The sequence below is a fragment of the Pristiophorus japonicus genome, unplaced genomic scaffold (genome assembly GCF_044704955.1).
Source record: "Pristiophorus japonicus isolate sPriJap1 unplaced genomic scaffold, sPriJap1.hap1 HAP1_SCAFFOLD_154, whole genome shotgun sequence".
NCBI classification, from domain to species: domain Eukaryota; kingdom Metazoa; phylum Chordata; class Chondrichthyes; family Pristiophoridae; genus Pristiophorus; species Pristiophorus japonicus.
Window position 1 is genome coordinate 541561 of NW_027251217.1, and position 25080 is coordinate 566640.

At 50.1% G+C, this 25080-nt stretch overlaps 2 protein-coding genes and 1 long non-coding RNA gene across 7 annotated transcripts in view; 1 reads left to right on the forward strand and 2 right to left on the reverse strand.

Moving 5' to 3' along the window:
* LOC139242937 (uncharacterized) overlaps nucleotides 1–25080 on the forward strand; it is a 596540-nt gene that overhangs the window by 524873 nt on the left and 46587 nt on the right. The window lies entirely within an intron of this gene.
* On the reverse strand, nucleotides 6059–7940 carry LOC139242946 (uncharacterized). The gene is made up of 3 exons (XR_011589410.1): nucleotides 7069–7940; nucleotides 6795–6957; nucleotides 6059–6660 (listed from the first exon to the last, which is right to left on the reverse strand). It is a non-coding gene; the product is annotated as an uncharacterized lncRNA (long non-coding RNA).
* LOC139242929 (uncharacterized) overlaps nucleotides 24119–25080 on the reverse strand; it is a 297685-nt gene continuing 296723 nt past the window's right edge. Inside the window, exons 24-25 of the mRNA XM_070870565.1 lie at nucleotides 24586–24753; nucleotides 24119–24418 (exon numbers count right to left, since the gene is read on the reverse strand). Of these exons, the coding sequence (XP_070726666.1) occupies nucleotides 24331–24418; nucleotides 24586–24753 (256 nt within the window). The 3' untranslated portion in view covers nucleotides 24119–24330. The remainder of the gene's footprint in view (nucleotides 24419–24585; nucleotides 24754–25080) is intronic.

Consider the following 25080-nt stretch of genomic DNA (forward strand, 5'->3'; position numbering starts at 1 on the left):
GGGACGGTCTGTGTTCCAGACGGCAGTACTGGAGAGAGAGGCGTGGGCTCGGATGGTGGGACGGTCTGTGTTCCAGACGACAGTACTAGAGAGAGAGGCGCGTGCTGGGACGGTGGGGCACTTGGTGTTCCAGACGACAGCACTCGAGTGCGAGCCGTGGGCTGGGATGGTGGGTGAATGGGTGTAAACTGCTCCAAGATACCAGCAGCAGCACTGGGACCCACAGCATCGGAATCAAAACCATAGAAGGTGGAACCAGAACCTATGCTGGGGGTTGAAACTCTGATGCCCCTTGATGGGGGCTCATAAACATTAATTTGGAAACTCTCCCCTGCAGACATTTGAGTCATCGCTGCCATCATCCAGTCTGGTTCGTCCGCATCTGGTTGTACTGGTTCTTGTTCAGGATCCTCAGGGTTGGCATCATCATCATCATCATCATCATGTTCTGCAAAATATATCAGAACAGTCAAATGTTTAACAGCAAGGGAGGGGGCCGGATGGGTGTTATGAGTACTCTCACACATAGCAGGCCAGGCAGCAGGTTGATTTGAAGGGCCACGATGCATTTTCAGGACTTACCCTGTTCCTCGCGTGCGGGCCCAGCTTGTGCTGTACTGATTGCTTTTCTCCATGTACGACTCATCATAGCAGCTACCCTCTGTTCCAAGGGTGTCAGTGGATGCAGATTGGGCACGTCTCCTCCTGTTCGAGTTGCTTCCCTTTTGTTGTGGGCCAATTTCTTCTGCAAAGAGTAAAATATAACTTTTTACAGAGTGTGTCAGTCTGCAAGGTGGGACATACAGATAGCCACGTTATAATTATGATTACATTAAAAATGGAAAATATTACTTACACTAACTACTAGACCAAGGTCGTGCCATTTCTTTTTACACTGGCTTCCAGATCTCGTGGTACGCACCACTGCGCAGTAATCTTCTGCAACTTGGTTCCAGTGTTTCTTCATTTCTTTAGGTGGCACTTTTATGCGACCTCTGTTGCTGGTATCTAGCTCCTGTCATCTCTGCTCAATTATGTTGACTAATATCTCCACTTCCTCATGCAAGAAATTCTTTGTTCTTGGTGGACGTTGTTCCATTGCAAAGTTGAATTAGCACTCTTATTTCTCAAAACACACACTCCTTAATTTGCATGCACCAATGCAGCACCTGTTCTGCAAGTTGAGCAGCGAAAAGCTGCACTCAGTGATTTCAGCAGGTGATTTATTCAACAGTGCTGCTAAAAGCACTCCTTCACACACAAAAAAATCACTAAAATTAAATCACAAGCCTGGATAGGTTAAGCGAATGGGCGAAGGTTTGGCAGATGGAATACAATGTCAGAAAGTGTAAGGACATCCACCTCGGGGAAAAAAAACAGTAAAAGGGAATATTATTTGAATGGGGAGAAATTATAACATGCTGAGGTGCAGAGGGACCTGGGGGTCCTTGTACATGAAACTCTTTTTGGAGTTTATCTGCAAAAACAAAAGACATTAAACCGTGCCACCCTACCTGGGTGACACACCAGACATTTACAAGGCCCTTTTTTTTCCAATCCCAAAAAGTTAGTTTGCAGGAGCAGCAGGTAATCAGGAAGGCGAATGGAATGTTGGCCTTCATTGCGAGAGGGATGGAGTACAAAAGCAGGGAGGTCCTGCTGCAACTGTATAGGGTATTGGTGAGGACGCACCTGGAGTACTGCGTGCAGTTTTGGTCACCTTACTTAAGGAAGGATATACTGGCTTTGGAGGGGGTACAGAGACGATTCACTCGGCTGATTCCGGAGATGAGGGGGTTACCTTATGATGATAGATTGAGTAGACTGGGTCTTTACTCGTTGGAGATCAGAAGGATGAGGGGTGATCTTATAGAAACATTTAAAATAATGAAAGGGAGAGACAAGATAGAGGCAGAGAGGTTGTTTCCACTGGAAGGGGAGACTAGAACTAGGGGGCACAGCCTCAAAATACGGGGGAGCCAATTTAAAAGCGAGTTGAGACGGAATTTCTTCTCCCAGAGGGTTGTGATGGATCCGTTGATAAGGATCACGGCCTGCATGTCGTCGTGGAGCAGGCGGAGGATGGTGATGAACTTTTGGGGGCATCCGAAATGGAGGAGGGCGCTCCATAGACCCTCGCGGTTGACAGTGTCAAAGGCCTTTGTAAGCTCGAAGAAGGCCATGTATAAGGGCTGGTGCTGTTCCCTGCATTTTTCCCTCAGCTGTCGCGCTGCAAAAATCATGTCCGTTGTGCCCGTAGGGGACGAAATCCGCACTGCGACTCCGGGAGGAGCTCCTCAGCTGCAGGGAGAAGACGGTTGAGGAGAATTCTAGCAACAACTTTCCCAGTGGCTGATAGCAGGGAGATTCCTCTGTAGTTGCCGCAGTCGGACTTGTCCCCTTTCTTAAAGATGGTCACGATCACTGCATGCTCTCCTCCTCCAGATGAGCGAGATGAGGTCATATATTCGCACCAGCAGTGCCTCTCTGCTGTACCTTAGTGCCTCAGCAGGGATTCCATCCGCTCCTGTAGCCTTGTTGTTCTTAAGCTGTCTTATGGCTTTATCTACCTCGTGCAGTGTTGTGGTTTCACTGAGGTGGTGGCGAGTAGCATGCTGCGGGATGGAGTCGAGAACACTCGAGTCAAAGGCAGAGTCTCGATTGAGGAGATCTTTGGAGTGCTCCTTCCAGCGGGCCCTGACTGCCTCGGTGTCCTTGATGAGTATTTCCCCGTTCTTGGCCAGCATTGTGGTGGGGCCTTGGGCCTGTGCTTTCTCCATCCACCACCTGTTATTTAGGTCCTGGGTTTTTGTTGGACCTCAGCCTTGAGCCGTCTGTAATGCTGCTTTGCTGCTCCCGAGTTGCGTTGTTGCTTCAGGCTCAGAAATGCTCTGCGCTTGTGATCTACTAGCTCTAGGATCCCCTGAGCATTCTCAGTGAGAGTGAGTGAGCTGTGATACCTGGAGACACCAGCAGGGGGAGTGAGATAAAGGTGAGAGTGAGTGAGCTGTGATACCAGGAGATACCAGCAGGGGGAGTGAGACAAAGGTGAGAGTGAGTGAGCTGTGACACCTGGAGACACCAGCATGGGGAGTGAGATGAAGGTGAGACTGAATGAGCTGTGATACCGGGAGATACCAGCAGGGGGAGTGAGATAAAGGTGAGACTGAGTGAGCTGTGATACCGGGAGATACCAGCAGGGGGAGTGAGATAAAGGTGAGACTGAGTGAGCTGTGACACCTGGAGACACCAGCATGGGGAGTGAGATGAAGGTGAGACTGAATGAGCTGTGATACCGGGAGATACCAGCAGGGGGAGTGAGATAAAGGTGAGACTGAGTGAGCTGTGATACCGGGAGATACCAGCAGGGGGAGTGAGATAAAGGTGAGAGTGAGTGAGCTGTGATACCAGGAGATACCAGCAGGGGGAGTGAGACAAAGGTGAGAGTGAGTGAGCTGTGACACCTGGAGACACCAGCATGGGAGTGAGATGAAGGTGAGACTGAATGAGCTGTGATACCGGGAGATACCAGCAGGGGGAGTGAGATAAAGGTGAGACTGAGTGAGCTGTGATACCGGGAGATACCAGCAGGGGGAGTAAGATAAAGGTGAGACTGAGTGAGCTGTGATACCGGGAGATACCAGCAGGGGGAGGGAGATAAAGGTGAGACTGAGTGAGCTGTGATACCTGGAGACACCAGCATGGGGAGTGAGATAAAGGTGAGACTGAGTGAGCTGTGATACCGGGAGATACCAGCAGGTGGAGTGAGATAAAGGTGAGACTGAGTGAGCTGTGATACCGGGAGATACCAGCAGGTGGAGTGAGATAAAGGTGAGACTGAGTGACCTGTGACACCTGGAGACACCAACAGGGGGTGTGAGAGAAAGGTGAGATTGAGTGAGTTGTGATACCGGGAGATACCAGCAGGTGGAGTGAGATAAAGGTGAGACTGAGTGAGCTGTGATACCTGGAGACACCAGCAGGTGGAGGGAAATAAAGGTGAGACTGAGTGAGCTGTGATACCGGGTGTTACCAGCAGGGGGAGGGAGATAAAGGTGAGACTGAGCGGGCTGTGATACCCGAGAGATACCAGCAGGTGGAGAGAGATAAAGGTGAGACTGAGTGAGCTGATACCGGGAGATACCAGCAGGTGGAGGGAGATAAAGGTAAGACTGAGTGAGCTGTGATACCTGGAGACACCAGCAGGTGGAGGGAGATAAAGGTGAGAATGAGTGAGCTGTGATATCTGGAGACACCAGCAGGGGGAGGGACATAAAGGTGAGACTGAGTGAGCTGTGATACCGGGAGATACCAGCAGAGTGAGTGAGATAAAGGTGAGACGGAGTGAGCTGTGATACCGGAAGATACCAGTAGGGGGAGGGAGATAAAGGTGAGACTGAGTGAGCTGTGATACTAGGAGATACCAGCAGGTGGAGTGAGATAAAGGTGAGACTGAGTGAGCTGTGATACTGGGAGATACCAGCAGGGGGAGTGAGATAAAGGTGAGAGTGAGCTGTGATACAGGGAGATACCAGAAAGGGGAGTGAGATAAAGGTGAGAGTGAGTGAGCTGTGATATTGGGAGAAAGCAGCAGGGGGAGTGAGATAAAGGTGAGAGTGAGTGAGCTGTGATACTGGGAGATACCAGCAGGGGGAGTGAGATAAATGTGAGAGTGAGTCAGCTGTGATACCGGGAGATACCAGCAGGGGGAGTGAGATAAAGGTGAGACTGAGTGAGCTGTGATACCGGGAGATACCAGCAGGGGGAGGGAGATAAAGGTGAGACTGAGTGAGCTGTGATACCGGGAGATACCAGCAGGGGGAGGGAGATAAATGTGAAATTGAGTGAGCTGTGATACTGGGAGATACCAGCAGGGGGAGTGAGATAAAGGTGAGACTGAGTGAGCTGTGATACCGGGACATACCAGCAGGGGGAGGGAGATAAAGGTGAGACTGAGTGAGCTGTGATACCGGGAGATACCAGCAGGGGGAGGGAGATAAAGGTGAGACTGAGTGAGCTGTGATACCGGGAGATACCAGCAGGGGGAGGGGGATAAAGGTGAGACTGAGTGAGCTGTGATACCGGGAGATACCAGCAGGGGGAGGGAGATAAAGGTAAGACTGAGTGAGCTGTGATACCGGGAGATACCAGCAGGGGGAGGGAGATAAAGGTGAGACTGAGTGAGCTGTGATACCGGGAGATACCAGCAGGGGGAGGGAGATAAAGGTGAGACTGAGTGAGCTGTGATACCGGGAGATACCAGCAGGGGGAGGGAGATAAAGGTGAGACTGAGTGAGCTGTGATACTGGGAGATACCAGCAGGGGGAGGGAGATAAATGTGAAATTGAGTGAGCTGTGATACTGGGAGATACCAGCAGGGGGAGTGCGATAAAGGTGAGACTGAGTGAGCTGTGATACCTGGAGACACCAGCAGGTGGAGGGAGATAAAGGTGAGAATGAGTGAGCTGTGATATCTGGAGACACCAGCAGGGGGAGGGAGATAAAGGTGAGACTGAGTGAGCTGTGATACCGGGAGATACCAGCAGGGGGAGGGAGATAAAGGTGAGACTGAGTGAGCTTTGATACCGGGAGATACCAGCAGGGGGAGCGAGATAAAGGTGAGACTGAGACGCTGGGACGGTGGGATGGTCTGTGTTCCAGACGGCAGTACTAGAGAGAGAGGCATGGGCTGGGACGGTGGGATGGTCTGTGTTCCAGACGGCAGTACTAGAGAGAGAGAGGCACGGGCTGGGATGGTGGGACGGTCTGTGTTCCAGACGGCAGTACTAGAGAGAGAGGCATGGGCTGGGACGGTGGGACGGTCTGTGTTCCAGACGGCAGTACTAGAGAGAGAGGCGCGGGCTGGGACGGTGGGACGGTCTGTGTTCCAGACGGCAGTACTAGAGAGAGAGGCATGGGCTGGGACGGTGGGACGGTCTGTGTTCCAGACGGCAGTACTAGAGAGAGAGGCATGGGCTGGGACGCTGGGACGGTCTGTGTTCCAGACGGCAGTACTCGAGAGAGAGGCATGGGCTGGGACGCTGGGACGCTCTGTTCCAGACGGCAGTACTGGAGAGAGAGGCGTGGGCTCGGATGGTGGGACGGTCTGTGTTCCAGACGGCAGTACTAGAGAGAGAGGCGTGGGCTGGGACGGTGGGGCACTTGGTGTTCCAGACGACAGTACTGGAGAGAGAGGCGTGGGCTCGGATGGTGGGACGGTCTGTGTTCCAGACGGCAGTACTGGAGAGAGAGGCGTGGGCTCGGATGGTGGGACGGTCTGTGTTCCAGACGACAGTACTAGAGAGAGAGGCGCGTGCTGGGACGGTGGGGCACTTGGTGTTCCAGACGACAGCACTCGAGTGCGAGCCGTGGGCTGGGATGGTGGGTGAATGGGTGTAAACTGCTCCAAGATACCAGCAGCAGCACTGGGACCCACAGCATCGGAATCAAAACCATAGAAGGTGGAACCAGAACCTATGCTGGGGGTTGAAACTCTGATGCCCCTTGATGGGGGCTCATAAACATTAATTTGGAAACTCTCCCCTGCAGACATTTGAGTCATCGCTGCCATCATCCAGTCTGGTTCGTCCGCATCTGGTTGTACTGGTTCTTGTTCAGGATCCTCAGGGTTGGCATCATCATCATCATCATCATCATGTTCTGCAAAATATATCAGAACAGTCAAATGTTTAACAGCAAGGGAGGGGGCCGGATGGGTGTTATGAGTACTTTCACACATAGCAGGCCAGGCAGCAGGTTGATTTGAAGGGCCACGATGCATTTTCAGGACTTACCCTGTTCCTCGCGTGCGGGCCCAGCTTGTGCTGTACTGATTGCTTTTCTCCATGTACGACTCATCATAGCAGCTACCCTCTGTTCCAAGGGTGTCAGTGGATGCAGATTGGGCACGTCTCCTCCTGTTCGAGTTGCTTCCCTTTTGTTGTGGGCCAATTTCTTCTGCAAAGAGTAAAATATAACTTTTTACAGAGTGTGTCAGTCTGCAAGGTGGGACATACAGATAGCCACGTTATAATTATGATTACATTAAAAATGGAAAATATTACTTACACTAACTACTAGACCAAGGTCGTGCCATTTCTTTTTACACTGGCTTCCAGATCTCGTGGTACGCACCACTGCGCAGTAATCTTCTGCAACTTGGTTCCAGTGTTTCTTCATTTCTTTAGGTGGCACTTTTATGCGACCTCTGTTGCTGGTATCTAGCTCCTGTCATCTCTGCTCAATTATGTTGACTAATATCTCCACTTCCTCATGCAAGAAATTCTTTGTTCTTGGTGGACGTTGTTCCATTGCAAAGTTGAATTAGCACTCTTATTTCTCAAAACACACACTCCTTAATTTGCATGCACCAATGCAGCACCTGTTCTGCAAGTTGAGCAGCGAAAAGCTGCACTCAGTGATTTCAGCAGGTGATTTATTCAACAGTGCTGCTAAAAGCACTCCTTCACACACAAAAAAATCACTAAAATTAAATCACAAGCCTGGATAGGTTAAGCGAATGGGCGAAGGTTTGGCAGATGGAATACAATGTCAGAAAGTGTAAGGACATCCACCTCGGGGAAAAAAAACAGTAAAAGGGAATATTATTTGAATGGGGAGAAATTATAACATGCTGAGGTGCAGAGGGACCTGGGGGTCCTTGTACATGAAACTCTTTTTGGAGTTTATCTGCAAAAACAAAAGACATTAAACCGTGCCACCCTACCTGGGTGACACACCAGACATTTACAAGGCCCTTTTTTTTCCAATCCCAAAAAGTTAGTTTGCAGGAGCAGCAGGTAATCAGGAAGGCGAATGGAATGTTGGCCTTCATTGCGAGAGGGATGGAGTACAAAAGCAGGGAGGTCCTGCTGCAACTGTATAGGGTATTGGTGAGGACGCACCTGGAGTACTGCGTGCAGTTTTGGTCACCTTACTTAAGGAAGGATATACTGGCTTTGGAGGGGGTACAGAGACGATTCACTCGGCTGATTCCGGAGATGAGGGGGTTACCTTATGATGATAGATTGAGTAGACTGGGTCTTTACTCGTTGGAGATCAGAAGGATGAGGGGTGATCTTATAGAAACATTTAAAATAATGAAAGGGAGAGACAAGATAGAGGCAGAGAGGTTGTTTCCACTGGAAGGGGAGACTAGAACTAGGGGGCACAGCCTCAAAATACGGGGGAGCCAATTTAAAAGCGAGTTGAGACGGAATTTCTTCTCCCAGAGGGTTGTGATGGATCCGTTGATAAGGATCACGGCCTGCATGTCGTCGTGGAGCAGGCGGAGGATGGTGATGAACTTTTGGGGGCATCCGAAATGGAGGAGGGCGCTCCATAGACCCTCGCGGTTGACAGTGTCAAAGGCCTTTGTAAGCTCGAAGAAGGCCATGTATAAGGGCTGGTGCTGTTCCCTGCATTTTTCCCTCAGCTGTCGCGCTGCAAAAATCATGTCCGTTGTGCCCGTAGGGGACGAAATCCGCACTGCGACTCCGGGAGGAGCTCCTCAGCTGCAGGGAGAAGACGGTTGAGGAGAATTCTAGCAACAACTTTCCCAGTGGCTGATAGCAGGGAGATTCCTCTGTAGTTGCCGCAGTCGGACTTGTCCCCTTTCTTAAAGATGGTCACGATCACTGCATGCTCTCCTCCTCCAGATGAGCGAGATGAGGTCATATATTCGCACCAGCAGTGCCTCTCTGCTGTACCTTAGTGCCTCAGCAGGGATTCCATCCGCTCCTGTAGCCTTGTTGTTCTTAAGCTGTCTTATGGCTTTATCTACCTCGTGCAGGGTTGTGGTTTCACTGAGGTGGTGGCGAGTAGCATGCTGCGGGATGGAGTCGAGAACACTCGAGTCAAAGGCAGAGTCTCGATTGAGGAGATCTTTGGAGTGCTCCTTCCAGCGGGCCCTGACTGCCTCGGTGTCCTTGATGAGTATTTCCCCGTTCTTGGCCAGCATTGTGGTGGGGCCTTGGGCCTGTGCTTTCTCCATCCACCACCTGTTATTTAGGTCCTGGGTTTTTGTTGGACCTCAGCCTTGAGCCGTCTGTAATGCTGCTTTGCTGCTCCCGAGTTGCGTTGTTGCTTCAGGCTCAGAAATGCTCTGCGCTTGTGATCTACTAGCTCTAGGATCCCCTGAGCATTCTCAGTGAGAGTGAGTGAGCTGTGATACCTGGAGACACCAGCAGGGGGAGTGAGATAAAGGTGAGAGTGAGTGAGCTGTGATACCAGGAGATACCAGCAGGGGGAGTGAGACAAAGGTGAGAGTGAGTGAGCTGTGACACCTGGAGACACCAGCATGGGGAGTGAGATGAAGGTGAGACTGAATGAGCTGTGATACCGGGAGATACCAGCAGGGGGAGTGAGATAAAGGTGAGACTGAGTGAGCTGTGATACCGGGAGATACCAGCAGGGGGAGTGAGATAAAGGTGAGACTGAGTGAGCTGTGACACCTGGAGACACCAGCATGGGGAGTGAGATGAAGGTGAGACTGAATGAGCTGTGATACCGGGAGATACCAGCAGGGGGAGTGAGATAAAGGTGAGACTGAGTGAGCTGTGATACCGGGAGATACCAGCAGGGGGAGGGAGATAAAGGTGAGACTGAGTGAGCTGTGATACCGGGAGATACCAGCAGGGGGAGGGAGATAAAGGTGAGACTGAGTGAGCTGTGATACCGGGAGATACCAGCAGGGGGAGGGGGATAAAGGTGAGACTGAGTGAGCTGTGATACCGGGAGATACCAGCAGGGGGAGGGAGATAAAGGTAAGACTGAGTGAGCTGTGATACCGGGAGATACCAGCAGGGGGAGGGAGATAAAGGTGAGACTGAGTGAGCTGTGATACCGGGAGATACCAGCAGGGGGAGGGAGATAAAGGTGAGACTGAGTGAGCTGTGATACCGGGAGATACCAGCAGGGGGAGGGAGATAAAGGTGAGACTGAGTGAGCTGTGATACTGGGAGATACCAGCAGGGGGAGGGAGATAAATGTGAAATTGAGTGAGCTGTGATACTGGGAGATACCAGCAGGGGGAGTGCGATAAAGGTGAGACTGAGTGAGCTGTGATACCTGGAGACACCAGCAGGTGGAGGGAAATAAAGGTGAGACTGAGTGAGCTGTGATACCGGGTGTTACCAGCAGGGGGAGGGAGATAAAGGTGAGACTGAGCGGGCTGTGATACCCGAGAGATACCAGCAGGTGGAGAGAGATAAAGGTGAGACTGAGTGAGCTGTGATACCGGGAGATACCAGCAGGTGGAGGGAGATAAAGGTGAGAATGAGTGAGCTGTGATATCTGGAGACACCAGCAGGGGGAGGGACATAAAGGTGAGACTGAGTGAGCTGTGATACAGGGAGATACCAGCAGGTGGAGGGAGATAAAGGTAAGACTGAGTGAGCTGTGATACCTGGAGACACCAGCAGGTGGAGGGAGATAAAGGTGAGAATGAGTGAGCTGTGATATCTGGAGACACCAGCAGGGGGAGGGACATAAAGGTGAGACTGAGTGAGCTGTGATACCGGGAGATACCAGCAGAGCGAGTGAGATAAAGGTGAGACGGAGTGAGCTGTGATACCGGAAGATACCAGTAGGGGGAGGGAGATAAAGGTGAGACTGAGTGAGCTGTGATACTAGGAGATACCAGCAGGTGGAGTGAGATAAAGGTGAGACTGAGTGAGCTGTGATACTGGGAGATACCAGCAGGGGGAGTGAGATAAAGGTGAGAGTGAGCTGTGATACAGGGAGATACCAGAAGGGGGAGTGAGATAAAGGTGAGAGTGAGTGAGCTGTGATACCGGGACATACCAGCAGGGGGAGGGAGATAAAGGTGAGACTGAGTGAGCTGTGATACTGGGAGATACCAGCAGGGGGAGTGAGATAAATGTGAGAGTGAGTCAGCTGTGATACCGGGAGATACCAGCAGGGGGAGGGAGATAAAGGTGAGACTGAGTGAGCTGTGATACCGGGAGATACCAGCAGAGCGAGTGAGATAAAGGTGAGACGGAGTGAGCTGTGATACCGGAAGATACCAGTAGGGGGAGGGAGATAAAGGTGAGAGTGAGTGAGCTGTGATACCGGGAGATACCAGCAGGGGAAGGGAGATAAAGGTGAGACTGAGTGAGCTGTGATACCGGGAGATACCAGCAGGGGGAGGGAGATAAAGGTGAGACTGAGTGAGCTGTGATACCGGGAGATACCAGCAGGGGGAGGGAGATAAAGGTGAGACTGAGTGAGCTGTGATACCGGGAGATAGCAGCAGGGGGAGGGAGATAAAGGTGAGACTGAGTGAGCTTTGATACCGGGAGATACCAGCAGGGGGAGGGAGATAAAGGTGAGACTGAGTGAGCTTTGATACCGGGAGATACCAGCAGGGGGAGGGAGATAATGGTGAGACTGAGTGAGCTGTGATACCGGGAGATACCAGCAGGGGGAGTGAGATAAAGGTGAGACTGAGTGAGCTGTGATACCGGGAGATACCAGCAGGGGGAGGGAGATAAAGGTGAGACTGAGTGAGCTGTGATACCGGGAGATACCAGCAGGGGGAGGGAGATAAAGGTGAGACTGAGTGAGCTGTGATACCGGGAGATACCAGCAGGGGGAATGAGATAAAGGTGAGACTGAGTGAGCTGTGATACCGGGAGATACCAGCAGGTGGAGGGAGATAAGGTGAGACTGAGTGAGCTGTGATACCGGGAGATACCAGCAGGGGGAGGGAGATAAAGGTGAGACTGAGTGAGCTGTGATACCGGGAGATACCAGCAGGGGGAGGGAGATAAAGGTGAGACTGAGTGAGCTGTGATACCGGGAGATACCAGCAGGGGGAGGGAGATAAATGTGAAATTGAGTGAGCTGTGATACCGGGAGATACCAGCAGGGGGAGTGAGATAAAGGTGAGACTGAGTGAGCTGTGATACCGGGACATACCAGCAGGGGGAGGGAGATAAAGGTGAGACTGAGTGAGCTGTGATACCGGGAGATACCAGCAGGGGGAGGGAGATAAAGGTGAGACTGAGTGAGCTGTGATACCGGGAGATACCAGCAGGGGGAGGGAGATAAAGGTGAGACTGAGTGAGCTGTGATACCGGGAGATACCAGCAGGGGGAGGGAGATAAAGGTGAGACTGAGTGAGCTTTGATACCGGGAGATACCAGCAGGGGGAGGGAGATAATGGTGAGACTGAGTGAGCTGTGATACCGGGAGATACCAGCAGGGGGAGGGAGATAAAGGTGAGACTGAGTGAGCTGTGATACCGGGAGATACCAGCAGGGGGAGTGAGATAAAGGTGAGACTGAGTGAGCTGTGATACCGGGACATACCAGCAGGGGGAGGGAGATAAAGGTGAGACTGAGTGAGCTGTGATACCGGGAGATACCAGCAGGGGGAGGGAGATAAAGGTGAGACTGAGTGAGCTGTGATACCGGGAAATACCAGCAGGGGGAGTGAGATAAAGGTGAGACTGAGTGAGCTGTGATACCGGGAGATACCAGCAGGGGAAGGGAGATAAAGGTGAGACTGAGTGAGCTGTGATACTGGGAGATACCAGCAGGGGGAGTGAGATAAAGGTGAGACTGAGTGAGCTGTGATACCGGGACATACCAGCAGGGGGAGGGAGATAAAGGTGAGACTGAGTGAGCTGTGAGTAGAATGTGGGAGGCCAGCCAGGAGTGTGTTGGAAAAGTCAATTCTGGGTGTAACAGATGTTACCTCTTCTTCCTGTTATTCAGTGTGCAACCTCCCCATATTTAGCAACGTTATCATTTGTTCTTAGTGTTGAATCTTTAGAACCCGGAAACAGTTCCTGTTTTGTATTTCTTACCTTAGAACGATTGAACCCGATACAGAAATCTCTCAGTAAGTAAAGGTAATAAGAATTAGGAACAGGAGTCGGCCATCTAGCCCCTCGAGCCTGCTCTGCCATTCAACAAGATCATGGCTGATCTGGCCGTGGACTCAGCTCCACTTACCCGCCCTCTCCCCGTAACCCTTAATTCCCTTATTGGTTAAAAATCTATCTATCTGTGATTTGAATACATTCAATGAGCTAGCCTCAACTGCTTCCTTGGGCAGAGAATTCCACAGATTCACAACCTTCTGGGAGAAAAAATTCCTTCTCAACTCGGTTTTAAATTGGCTCCCCCGTATTTTGAGGCTGTGCCCCCTAGTTCTCGTCTCCCCGACCAGTGGAAACAACCTCTCTGCCTCTATCTTGTCTCTCCCTTTCATTATTTTAAATGTTTCTGTAAGATCACCCCCTCATCCTTCTGAACTCCAACGAGTAAAGACCCAGTCTACTCAAACTATCATCATAAGGTAACCCCCTCATCTCCGGAATCAGCCTAGTGAATCGTCTCTGTACCCCCTCTAAAGCCAGTATATCCTTCCTTAAGTAAGGTGACCAAAACTGCACGCAGTACTCCAGGTGCGGCCTCACCAATACCCTGTACAGTTGCAGCAGGACCTCCCTGCTTTTGTACTCCATCCCTCTTGCAATGAAGGCCAACATTCCATTCACCTTCCTGATTACCTGCTGCACCTGCAAACTAACTTTTTGGGATTCATGCACAAGGACCCCCAGGTCCCTCTGCACCTCAGCATGTTGTAATTTCTCCCCATTCAAATAATATTCCCTTTTACTGTTTTTTTTCCCCCAAGGTGGATGACCTCACACTTTCCGACATTGTATTCCATCTGCCAAACCTTAGTCCATGAATCCCAAAAAGTTAGTTTGCAGATGCAGCAGGTAATCAGGAAGGCGAATGGGATGTTGGCCTTCATATTTGCCTGTGAAACGGAACTGGCCCGTCACCAGTTGCCGTCCTGTCTGCTGTCCTTGAACAAGGTGGGAGAATGTTCCAGTGATGAATTGTCCCTGAACAGGAGCCAATAGCTCACTGCCTGTCAGTGTGGACAATGCTCAGGCCCCCAACTGCTGAGTGTCCACATATCACCAGATTAAATTAGGGTGACCATACTTTCTAAACCCAATCTGGGGACACACAGGGTGGGAGCACAGCAAAGTATCCAGGTCGGAAAAGGTAGGTTGTGCAGTGTAGCGAGGGGAAATTTATTAGCAGCAAATCATGGGAGAGAGGAACAGAGCGAGATAGAGCCAGTTAGCCTGACATCAGTCCTCGGGAAAATGCTGGAACCCTTTGTAAAAGAAATGATAACAGGGCACTTCGCAAATCATAACATGATCAGTGTTATGTAATGATGTGTGTATCATCCCAGTACCTTCAGTGTAATGTAAGCACAATGCTACACCACAGAGGGCGCTGTGGTGGGAAACCTGGAAGTGCCTGCAACAGGTGCTATATAAGGCTGACCACCACACCTGAGAGTCACTCTGGAGCTGAACAATAAAGGACGAAGGTCACAGCAGTTAGATTTACACCAGACCGTGTGGAGTCGGTGATTTGTGTGCTACATACACCACATTGTGTGCTACACACACCACATAGGTATTTTTTTGTGAATAAAGTATATTTTGAAATAAAAAAAACACCACATTGGCGACTAGGAAGTGGACGAACTCCACGCAACCATGGCTACTCTGGGCTCGCTAAAGGGTTTTACCGTGGGCAATGATTGGGAGGCCTTCACAGAAAGGCTCGAGTACTACTTCACAGCAAACGACCTGACGGAGGACAGGGACACAATGAGAGATAAGCGTAAGGCGATATTGCTCTCCAGTTGTGGAGATGAGGTTTACTGTCTCGTCAGGGATTTGCTGGCACCCGGGAGCGCCAGGGACAAGTCATACGAGGAGCTGACTGAACTCATTCGTGACCAGTTGAAACCGAAGGAGCATCCTCACGGCCAGATACAAATTTTACCATCACTGCAGACCCGAGGGCCAGGATATCACCAAATATGCCGCGGACCTCAGGAGACTCGCGGCGCCGTGTGATTTTGGCGCACACCTTGACGAGGCGTTACGGGACGTTTTCGTTATGGGGATTGGTCACGAGGGCCTCCTTCACAAGCTGTTAGCCACGGAACCCACAGTCACTCTGACAAAGGCCATCACCATCAGCCGGGCACATATGACCTCGACTTGCAGCACCAAGCAAATAATCCACACAGTCTCGAACCCGGCAGGCACTGTCCACAGGATAGCGCCCACCACAGACAAAACTGCAGAACGAGGCTCTGCCCGGGGCAGAGAGCACGGACCTCGGGATCCTGGAACTCAGAGTCCGCTGAGGGGGGCCAATCAAGCAGCACCATGCTGGCGTTGTGGAGGAAGCCATGGGGCTCACTGGTGCAGGTTTGCGGAGTACACGTGCAATACCTGCCACCTGAAAGGCCACCTTCAGCGTATGTGTAAAAGAAATCGGACTCACCATGTGGCTGAGGAGATGGGGGATGATCCACTGTTCACCAAGGAGCAGGCAGAAGAAGAGGAGGTGTTGGGACTGTATACGTGTACTGACCATTCACCCCCAGTGATAAGGGAAGTAAAAATCAACAGAGTCCCAGTGAGTATGGAAGTGGACACGGGCTCGGGTCCGTCGTTGATGAGTCGGAGAACTTTTGATAAACTGTGGATTAACCCAGCTGCACGACCCAAGCTGGTCCCGGTCACGGCGAAGCTGTGTACCTACACCAGGGAACTAATACCTGTTCTCGGCAGAGCGATGGTGCAGGTATCCCACGGGGACGAGACAAACGGTTTACCTCTGTGGGTCGTTCCAGGCGATGGGCCGACGCTCCTCGGCCGGAGGTGGATGGGGATGGTCCGGGGGAGCTGGGAAGACTTCATCACTTGACAGGCTGCTGCTCCCCGGGGTGCTGCTGTGTCCCGGGTCCCCAGAGAGCAGCGCCGACCGAGCTGGAGCTGCAGCCTCAATCCACCCACAGGCAAGTCCCAGGCCCCGGGCCTCACACAGAGATCCTGCAGCCTCAGCCCCCACGGGCGAGCAGCCCTGCAGAGGCAGGCCTAGTGTCGGGGGGGAGTGAGCCGGCGGGGTGCGAGGGATCCAGGATGGCCGGCGGTTCTGAAGAGCCCCGCCGAGGAGCTGTTAGTATCGGGCGGCGGCAGCAGCTGGAGGTCGGGGGCTACGGAGGGCGCGGGGGACGCGGCAAGTGCGGCCGCTGGAGAGGCCACGACGGCCGCAGGAGAGGCGGCAAGTCAGGTGGCAGCGGAGGGGAGCGGAGGCTGCGGCGGTGGAGGGCATCCGGAGCGGCGCAGAGCAAGATGGCGGCGGCATCGTGTCCAGAGCATCAAAGATGGCGGCGCCCCAGGAGAAGCCTCGTGGAATCCTCCTGCATCAAAGATGGCGCCTTAAAAAGGAAATGCACCCGTGAGTCTAATAAGGGCCTTACCATGAGGTGGTCCCCACAAAGGACTTCTGTGAGGCAGAGCGAGTCTAAAATGAGCGATGTTAATGTGAGATGGCGAATTTATAACAAGAATTAATTTTTTAATGCTGAATGGCCACTTTATTCGTGTAAAATAATGGATATCTAGTACAATTAATGATAAGGGCTAACAAGGAAATCAGGGATCCGTTACCAGTCAATAACTAGTTAATGTACCAGATAACATGTACCATACTAACGCACTGTCTGTGCCTACCTGCCTTCCGTTGGACAAGTGTGATGTTATGTATTGATGTATCATCGTCCTGTGTCCTGGTGGGGGGGGGGGGGGGAAGTGTGATGTTATTAATTGATGTGTGTATCGTCCTGGTTCCTTAAATGTAATGTAAGCACAATGCTACACCACAGAGGGTGCTGTGGTGGGAAACCTGGAAGTGCCTGCAACAGGCACGAAATAAGGCCGACCACCACACCTGAGCGGCACTCTGGAGCTGAACAATAAAGGACGAAGGTCACAGCAGTTAGATTTACACCAGACCGCGTGGAGTCAGTGATTTGTGTGCTACATACACCACAATATACTCACTCGCTCTCTCACACACATGCAGTTTGAAAGGGATGTGGCCTGGCTGTGTCCATTTTGATGATGTCACTTACTGGCTGTGGCAGCCATGTTTGATGAGGCCTCCTCCAGAGGGACTGACCGAGACCCCCTGCCGAGGGGACTGACCGAGACCCCCTGCCGAGGGGACTGACCGAGGACCCCGTCCAAAGGGGACTGACCGAGACCCCCTGCCGAGGGGACTGACCGAGGACCCCGTCCAGAGGGGACTGACCGAGGACCCCCTCCAAAGGGAACTGACCGAGACCTCCTGCCGAGGGGACTGACCGAGACCCCCTGCCGAGGGGACTGACCGAGGACCCCATCCAGAGGGGACTGACCGAGACCCCCTCTCGAGGTTGTACCCAATGGGCCCACGTGAGTTCTGTCTGTTTATTACCTGGGGTTTAATTTCCAGTCTGGGCCCTGGTTTTGTTGTCTCTGGTGAACAAGTTCCTGTGTTTTAAAGAGGTTAAAACCTGGGGTTAAAGTAGAACATAACACAAGTACATAAGAAATAAGAGCCGGAGTAGGCCATTTGGCCCCTCGAGCCTGCTCCACCATTTAATACGATCATGGCTGATCTGATCATGGACTCAGCCCCACTTCTCTCTCCGCTCCCTAAAACCCTTGACTCTCATCGTTCAAAAATCTGTGTCTCCACATTAAATATATACAAAGCCCGGCCGGCAATGTTAGAAAAACATGTTAACTGGGTGGGTGATGAACAGGGGCCGAGAGGGAATTAAGTTCAGAAACCAGTGGATGGACATTTCCAAAAATGCTTGTGTTTCGGAGCGATGCTACAACCATGGAGGCCATTTGAGGGGTTTTCATCGAGTAAATCTGGAGAGACTATTCCCAGTGGCAGGAGGGTGGGGAACCAAAGGACAGGTTTAACATTATTGGCAAAAGAACCAGAGCAGAGAGGAGGAGGATTTGTTTTGATGCAGAGAGCTGTTATGATCTGGAAAGCAGTGCCTGAAAGGGTGGTGGAAGCAGATTATACTTGTACACTTGTAAAGAAACAGTTTGCAGGGCTACGGGGAGAGAGAGGGAATAATTGGATCGCTCTTTCACAGAGCTGGCACAGGCAGGATGGGCCCAATGGGCTGTATGATTCTATGATTGTTGCAGATTCATGGGGACCATTTTGCTGCAGGGTTACGTTGACCATTTTGCCGCAGGGTTACGTTGACCATTTTGCCGCAGGGTTACGTTGACCATTTTGCTGCAGGGTTACGTTGACCATTTTGCTGCAGGGTTACGTTGACCATTTTGCCGCAGGGTTACGTTGACCATTTTGCCGCAGGGTTACGTTGACCATTTTGCCGCAGGGTTACGTTGACCATTTTGCTGCAGGGTTACGTTGACCATTTTGCTGCAGGGTTACGTTGACCATTTTGCCGCAGGGTTACGTTGACCATTTTGCCGCAGGGTTACGTTGACCATTTTGCTGCAGGGTTACGTTGACCATTTTGCTGCAGGGTTACGTTGACCATTTTGCCGCAGGGTTACGTTGACCATTTTGCTGCAGGGTTACGTTGACCATTTTACATTAATGTGGGGCAGCATTTTTAGATTCCCTGCTGCGCTGTTTAGCTCACATCCAGTCTCACCATCTTGTGTAAATTGCATAGCCAGCCTCCCGAGTAAAACCCACCCAGTTCAATAGACGGACAGGTCGTGTCGACAGTGTCGTTTGGAGAAGGTGGGATGTTGTTTTGAGGAACCTTTATTTAACACATTTAAACAATGAAGCCGGTTTTGATGAAAGTAACGAGAAGACCAGGAACAAGCTGAAGTAAGCGGGGTTTTATTAACACAACACCGGGACAACAATAACTTGCATTTATATAGCGGCTTTAATGTAATGAAACGTCACAAGGCAATTATCAGAAACATTGGACACTGGGCCACATAAAAGAGATGTTAGGATGGATGACCAAAAGCTCAGTGAAAAGTCGGTTTGAAGAAGCTTTTGAAGGAGGAGGAGAGAGAGGTCGATCTGCGAAGAGCTTTAGGGAGGGAATTCCAGAGTTTAGGAGCTTGGCTGCTGAAAACATGGGCCCAACAGTGGAGCACTGAAAATCGAGGATGGGCAAGAGGTCAGAGTGGAGAGAACTCGGAGGGTTATAGGGATACTTGTTACACAGTCTGACTCCTCACTGGGAGAGACACACTGTACACAGGGACACTTGTTACACAGTCTGACTCCTCACTGGGAGACACACTGTACACAGGGACACTTGTTACACAGTCTGACTCCTCACTGGGAGAGACACACTGTACATAGGGACACTTGTTACACAGTCTGACTCCTCACTGGGGGAGAAACATAGAAAATAGGTGCAGGAGCAGGCCATTCAGCCATTCGAGCCTGCACCACCATTCAATAAGATCATGGCTGTTCATGCCTTCAGTACCCGGTTCCTGCTTTCTCTCCATATCCCTTGATCCCTTTAGCCGTAAGGGCCATATCTAACTCCCTCTTGAATATATCCAATGAACTGGCATCAACAACTCTCTGCGGCAGTGAATTCCACAGGTTAACAACTCGCTGAGTGAAGAAGTTTCTCCTCATCTCAGTCCTAAATGGCCTGCCCCTTATCCTAAGACTGTGTCCCCTGGTTCTGGACTTCCCCAACATTGGGAACATTCTTCCCGCATCTAATCTGTCCAATCCCATCAGAATTTTATATGTTTCTATGAGATCACCTCTCATCCTTCTAAACTCCAGTGTATAAAGGCCCAGTTGATCCAGTCTCTCCTCATATGTCAGTCCTGCCATCCCAGGAATCAGTCTGGTGAACCTTCGCTGCACTTCCTCAATAGCAAGAATGTCCTTCCTCAGATTAGGAGACCAAAACTGAACACAATATTCCAGGTGTGGTCTCACCAAAGCCCTGTACAACTGCAGTAAGACCTCCCTGCTCCTATACTCAAATCCCCTCGCTATGAAGGCCAATATACCATTTGACTTCTTCACAGCCTGCTGTACCTGCATGCCAACCTTCAATGACTGATGTACCATGACACCCAGGTCTCACTGCACCTCCCCTTTTCCTAATCTGCCGCCATTCAGATAATATTCTGCCTTCATGTTTTTGCCCCCAAAGTGGATAACCTCACATTTATCCACATTATACTGCATCTGCCATGTATTTGCCCACTCGCCTAACCTGTCCAAGTCACCCTGCAGCCTCTTAGCGTCCTCCTCACAGCTCACACCGCCACCCAGTTTATTGTCATCTGCAAACTTGGAGATATTATACTCAATTTCATCATCCAAATCATTAATATATATTATAAAGAGCTGGGGTCCCAGCACTGAGCCCTGAGGCACTCCACTAGTCACTGCCTGCCATTCTGAAAAGGACCCGTTAATCCCGACTCTCTGCTTCTTGTCTGTCAACCAGTTCTCTAACCACATCAATACATTACCTCCAATACCATGTGCCTTGATTTTGCACACCAATCTCTTGTGTGTGACCTTGTCAAAAGCCTTTTGAAAGTCCAAATACACCACATCCACTGGTTCTTCCCTGTCCACTCTCCTCGTTACATCCTCAAAAAATTCCAGAAGATTGGTCAAGCATGATTTCCCCTTCATAAATCCATGCTGACTTGGACCAATCCTTTCACTGCTTTCCAAATGCGCTGCTATTTCATCCTTAATGATTGATTCCAACATTTTCCCCACGACTGATGTCAGGCTAACCGGTCTATAATTACCCGTTTTTTCTCTCCCTCTTTTTTTAAAAAGTGGTGTTACATTAGCAACCCTCCAGTCCATAGGAACTGATCCAGAGTCGATAGACTGTTGGAAAATGATCACCAATGCATCCACTATTTCTAGGGCCACTTCCTTTACTCTGGGATGTAGACTATTAGGCCCTGGGGATTTATCGGCCTTCAATCCCGTTAATTTCCCGAACACAAATTCCCGCCTAATAAGGATATCCTTCAGTTCCTCCTTCTCACTACTCCGTCGGTCCCCTAGTACATCCGGAAGGTTATTTGTGTCTTCCTTTGTGAAGACAACCAAAGTATTTGTTCAATTGGTCTGCCATTTCTTTGTTCCCCATTATAAATTCACCTGAATCCGACTGCAACGGACCTATGATTGTCTTCACTAATGTTTTTCTCTTCACATATCTATAGAAGGTTTTGCAGTCAGTTTTTATGTTTCCGGCAAGCTTCCTCTCGTACTCTATTTTCCCCCTCTTAATTAAACCCTTAGTTCTCCTCTGTTGAATTCTAAATTTCTCCCAGTCCTCCGGTTTGCTGCTTTTTCTGGCTAATTTATATGCCTCTTCCTTGGATTTAACATTATCCTTAATTTCCCTTGTTAGCCACGGTTGAGCCACCTTCCCCCACTGTGCACAGGGACACTTGTTAGAGAGTCTGACCCCTCACTGGGAGAGACACACACTGTGCACAGGGACACTTATTACACAGTCTGACTCTTCACTGGGAGAGACAGACTGTACACAGGGACACTTGTTACACAGTCTGACTCCTCACTGGGAGAGAGACACTGTACACAGGGACACTTATTACACAGTCTGACCCCTCACTGGGAGGGACAGACTGTACACAGGGACACTTGTTACACAGTCTGACCCCTCACTGGGAGAGACAGACTGTACACAGGGACACTTGTTACACAGTCTGACTCCTCACTGGGGAGACACGCTGTACACAGGGACACTTGTTACACAGTCTGACTCCTCACTGGGAGACACACACTGTACACAGGGACACTTGTTACACAGTCTGACTCCTCACTGGGAGAAACACTGTACACAGGGACACTTGTTACACAGTCTGACTCCTCACTGGGAGAAACACTGTACACAGGGACACTTGTTACAGAGTCTGACTCCTCACTGGGAGAGATACACACACTGTACACAGGGACACTTGTTACACAGTCTGACTCCTCACTGGGGAGACACGCTGTACACAGGGACACTTGTTACAGTCTGACTCCTCACTGGGAGACACACACTGTACACAGGGACACTTGTTACACAGTCTGACTCCTCACTGGGAGAGAGACACTGAACACAGGGACACTTGTTTACAGAGACTGACTCCTCACTGAGAGAGACCCCCAGGAATACTGAGCACAATTGTCAGTGTCCCACTGCAGCCCAGACTGAGCCCCACCCTGGGCCCTGCCTGTCTGTGCATTTCCCCAGTGCACCATTGGGAACATTCAGCCCCAGATATCCTGCAGAAGCAGCGATGTGGGAGCGGGGCAGCTGAGTCACGTGACCCTGGGGCGGGGCCTCTGACGTCACAATGGGAGATGACGCTCGCTCAGCTCGAACGGGAAACCGTTAAAGGGCCGGTAGGATTTAAACCTGGAGCGCGCGGGGTTAAAGGGGAGGGGCAGGAAATCGGCCCAAATGGTCAAATAATGAGAGCAGTGATGGTCATACAGTGAAATGTTCACACAATGGGAGCAGTGATGGTCATACAGTGAAATGTTCACACAATGGGAGCAGTGATGGTCATACAGTGAAATGTTCACACAATGAGAGCAGTGATGGTCATACAGTGAAATGTTCACACAATGGGAGCAGTGATGGTCATACAGTGAAATGTTCACACAATGGGAGCAGTGATGGTCACACAGTGAAATGTTCACACAATGGGAGCAGTGATGGTCATACAGTGAAATGTTCACACAATGAGAGCAGTGATGGTCATACAGTGAAATGTTCACAATGGGAGCAGTGATGGTCACACAGTGAAATGTTCACACAATGGGAGCAGTGATGGTCATAGTGAAATGTTCACACAATGGGAGCAGTGATGGTCATACAGTGAAATGTTCACACAATGAAAGCAGTGATGGTCATACAGTGAAATGTTCACACAATGGGAGCAGTGATGGTCACACAGTGAAATGTTCACACAATGGGAGCAGTGATGGTCATACAGTGAAATGTTCACACAATGGGAGCAGTGATGGTCATACAGTGAAATGTTCACACAATGGGAGCAGTGATGGTCATACAGTGAAATGTTCACACAATGAGAGCAGTGATGGTCATACAGTGAAATGTTCACACAATGGGAGCAGTGATGGTCATACAGTGAAATGTTCACACAATGAGAGCAGTGATGGTCACACAGTGAAATGTTCACACAATGAGAGCAGTGATGGTCACACAGTGAAATGTTCACACAATGGGAGCAGTGATGGTCATACAGTGAAATGTTCACACAATGTGAGCAGTGATGGTCATACAGTGAAATGTTCACACAATGGGAGCAGTGATGGTCATACAGTGAAATGTTCACACAATGGGAGCAGTGATGGTCATACAGTGAAATGTTCACACAATGGGAGCAGTGATGGTCATACAGTGAAATGTTCACACAATGTGAGCAGTGATGGTCATACAGTGAAATGTTCACACAATGGGAGCAGTGATGGTCATACAGTGAAATGTTCACACAATGGGAGCAGTGATGGTCATACAGTGAAATGTTCACACAATGGGAGCAGTGATGGTCATACAGTGAAATGTTCACACAATGAGAGCAGTGATGGTCATACAGTGAAATGTTCACACAATGGGAGCAGTGATGGTCATACAGTGAAATGTTCACACAATGGGAGCAGTGATGGTCACACAGTGAAATGTTCACACAATGGGAGCAGTGATGGTCACACAGTGAAATGTTCACACAATGGGAGCAGTGATGGTCATACAGTGAAATGTTCACACAATGGGAGCAGTGATGGTCATACAGTGAAATGTTCACACAATGGGAGCAGTGATGGTCACACAGTGAAATGTTCACACAATGGGAGCAGTGATGGTCATACAGTGAAATGTTCACACAATGGGAGCAGTGATGGTCATACAGTGAAATGTTCACACAATGAGAGCAGTGATGGTCACACAGTGAAATGTTCACACAATGGGAGCAGTGATGGTCATACAGTGAAATGTTCACACAATGAGAGCAGTGATGGTCACACAGTGAAATGTTCACACAATGAGAGCAGTGATGGTCACACAGTGAAATGTTCACACAATGAGAGCAGTGATGGTCACACAGTGAAATGTTCACACAATGGGAGCAGTGATGGTCATACAGTGAAATGTTCACACAATGAGAGCAGTGATGGTCACACAGTGAAATGTTCACACAATGAGAGCAGTGATGGTCACACAGTGAAATGTTCACACAATGGGAGCAGTGATGGTCATACAGTGAAATGTTCACACAATGGGAGCAGTGATGGTCATACAGTGAAATGTTCACACAATGGGAGCAGTGATGGTCATACAGTGAAATGTTCACACAATGAGAGCAGTGATGGTCACACAGTGAAATGTTCACACAATGGGAGCAGTGATGGTCATACAGTGAAATGTTCACACATCCACTCTCAGTCTGGGTCTGGATTCCTGCAGCGACACCAGGTGTCTCTGTCCGGTTGAACTGAAATGATTCTCCCTCAGCCTGAAACAGATTAAAGATTAAACAGGAAATAAACAGATTGAACAACAGTGTAAATAACAGGGAGACTGGGTTAATATTTCAATGTTCATTACAGTCAAATATTACCCATAAATAGTGACTGAACTTATTTATATTTTATTACATTAAACATTAACACAAACACTCACCAGATCCGCTCCAGACTCCTGCAGGCTAGTATGAGGTGGCAGAGAGCGGGGCAAGAACGGTCTGTGAAGGAGTTTGATCCCAAGTCCAGAACCGTCAGTGAGCGGTTTGTACTGAGAGCGGAGACGAGATCCTCGGCACCAGAATCTGTGAGATCGACAGCATCCAGCCTGGGGATCAGTGAGAGAAATAACAGGAATCAGAGTAAATCCCCAGTGTTTAATCGCAACACTATTACTGATACTAATAATGTATAGTGTTTATTAATGACACTATTACTGATACTAATAAACACAACATTATTATTAGTATCAGTAATAGTGTAATTAATAAACACTGAACATTATTATTAGTGACACAGTTAAGCGTCCCGAATCCGGCAACCTCTGGATTGAGGCCGAGCCAGTTTTTGTGTTTTACCGGACTTCGGAATGTGTTTCTGAAGTCCGAAATCCATGAACACTCGAGTTCAGATTCGGGTATTTCCGGATTTCGGA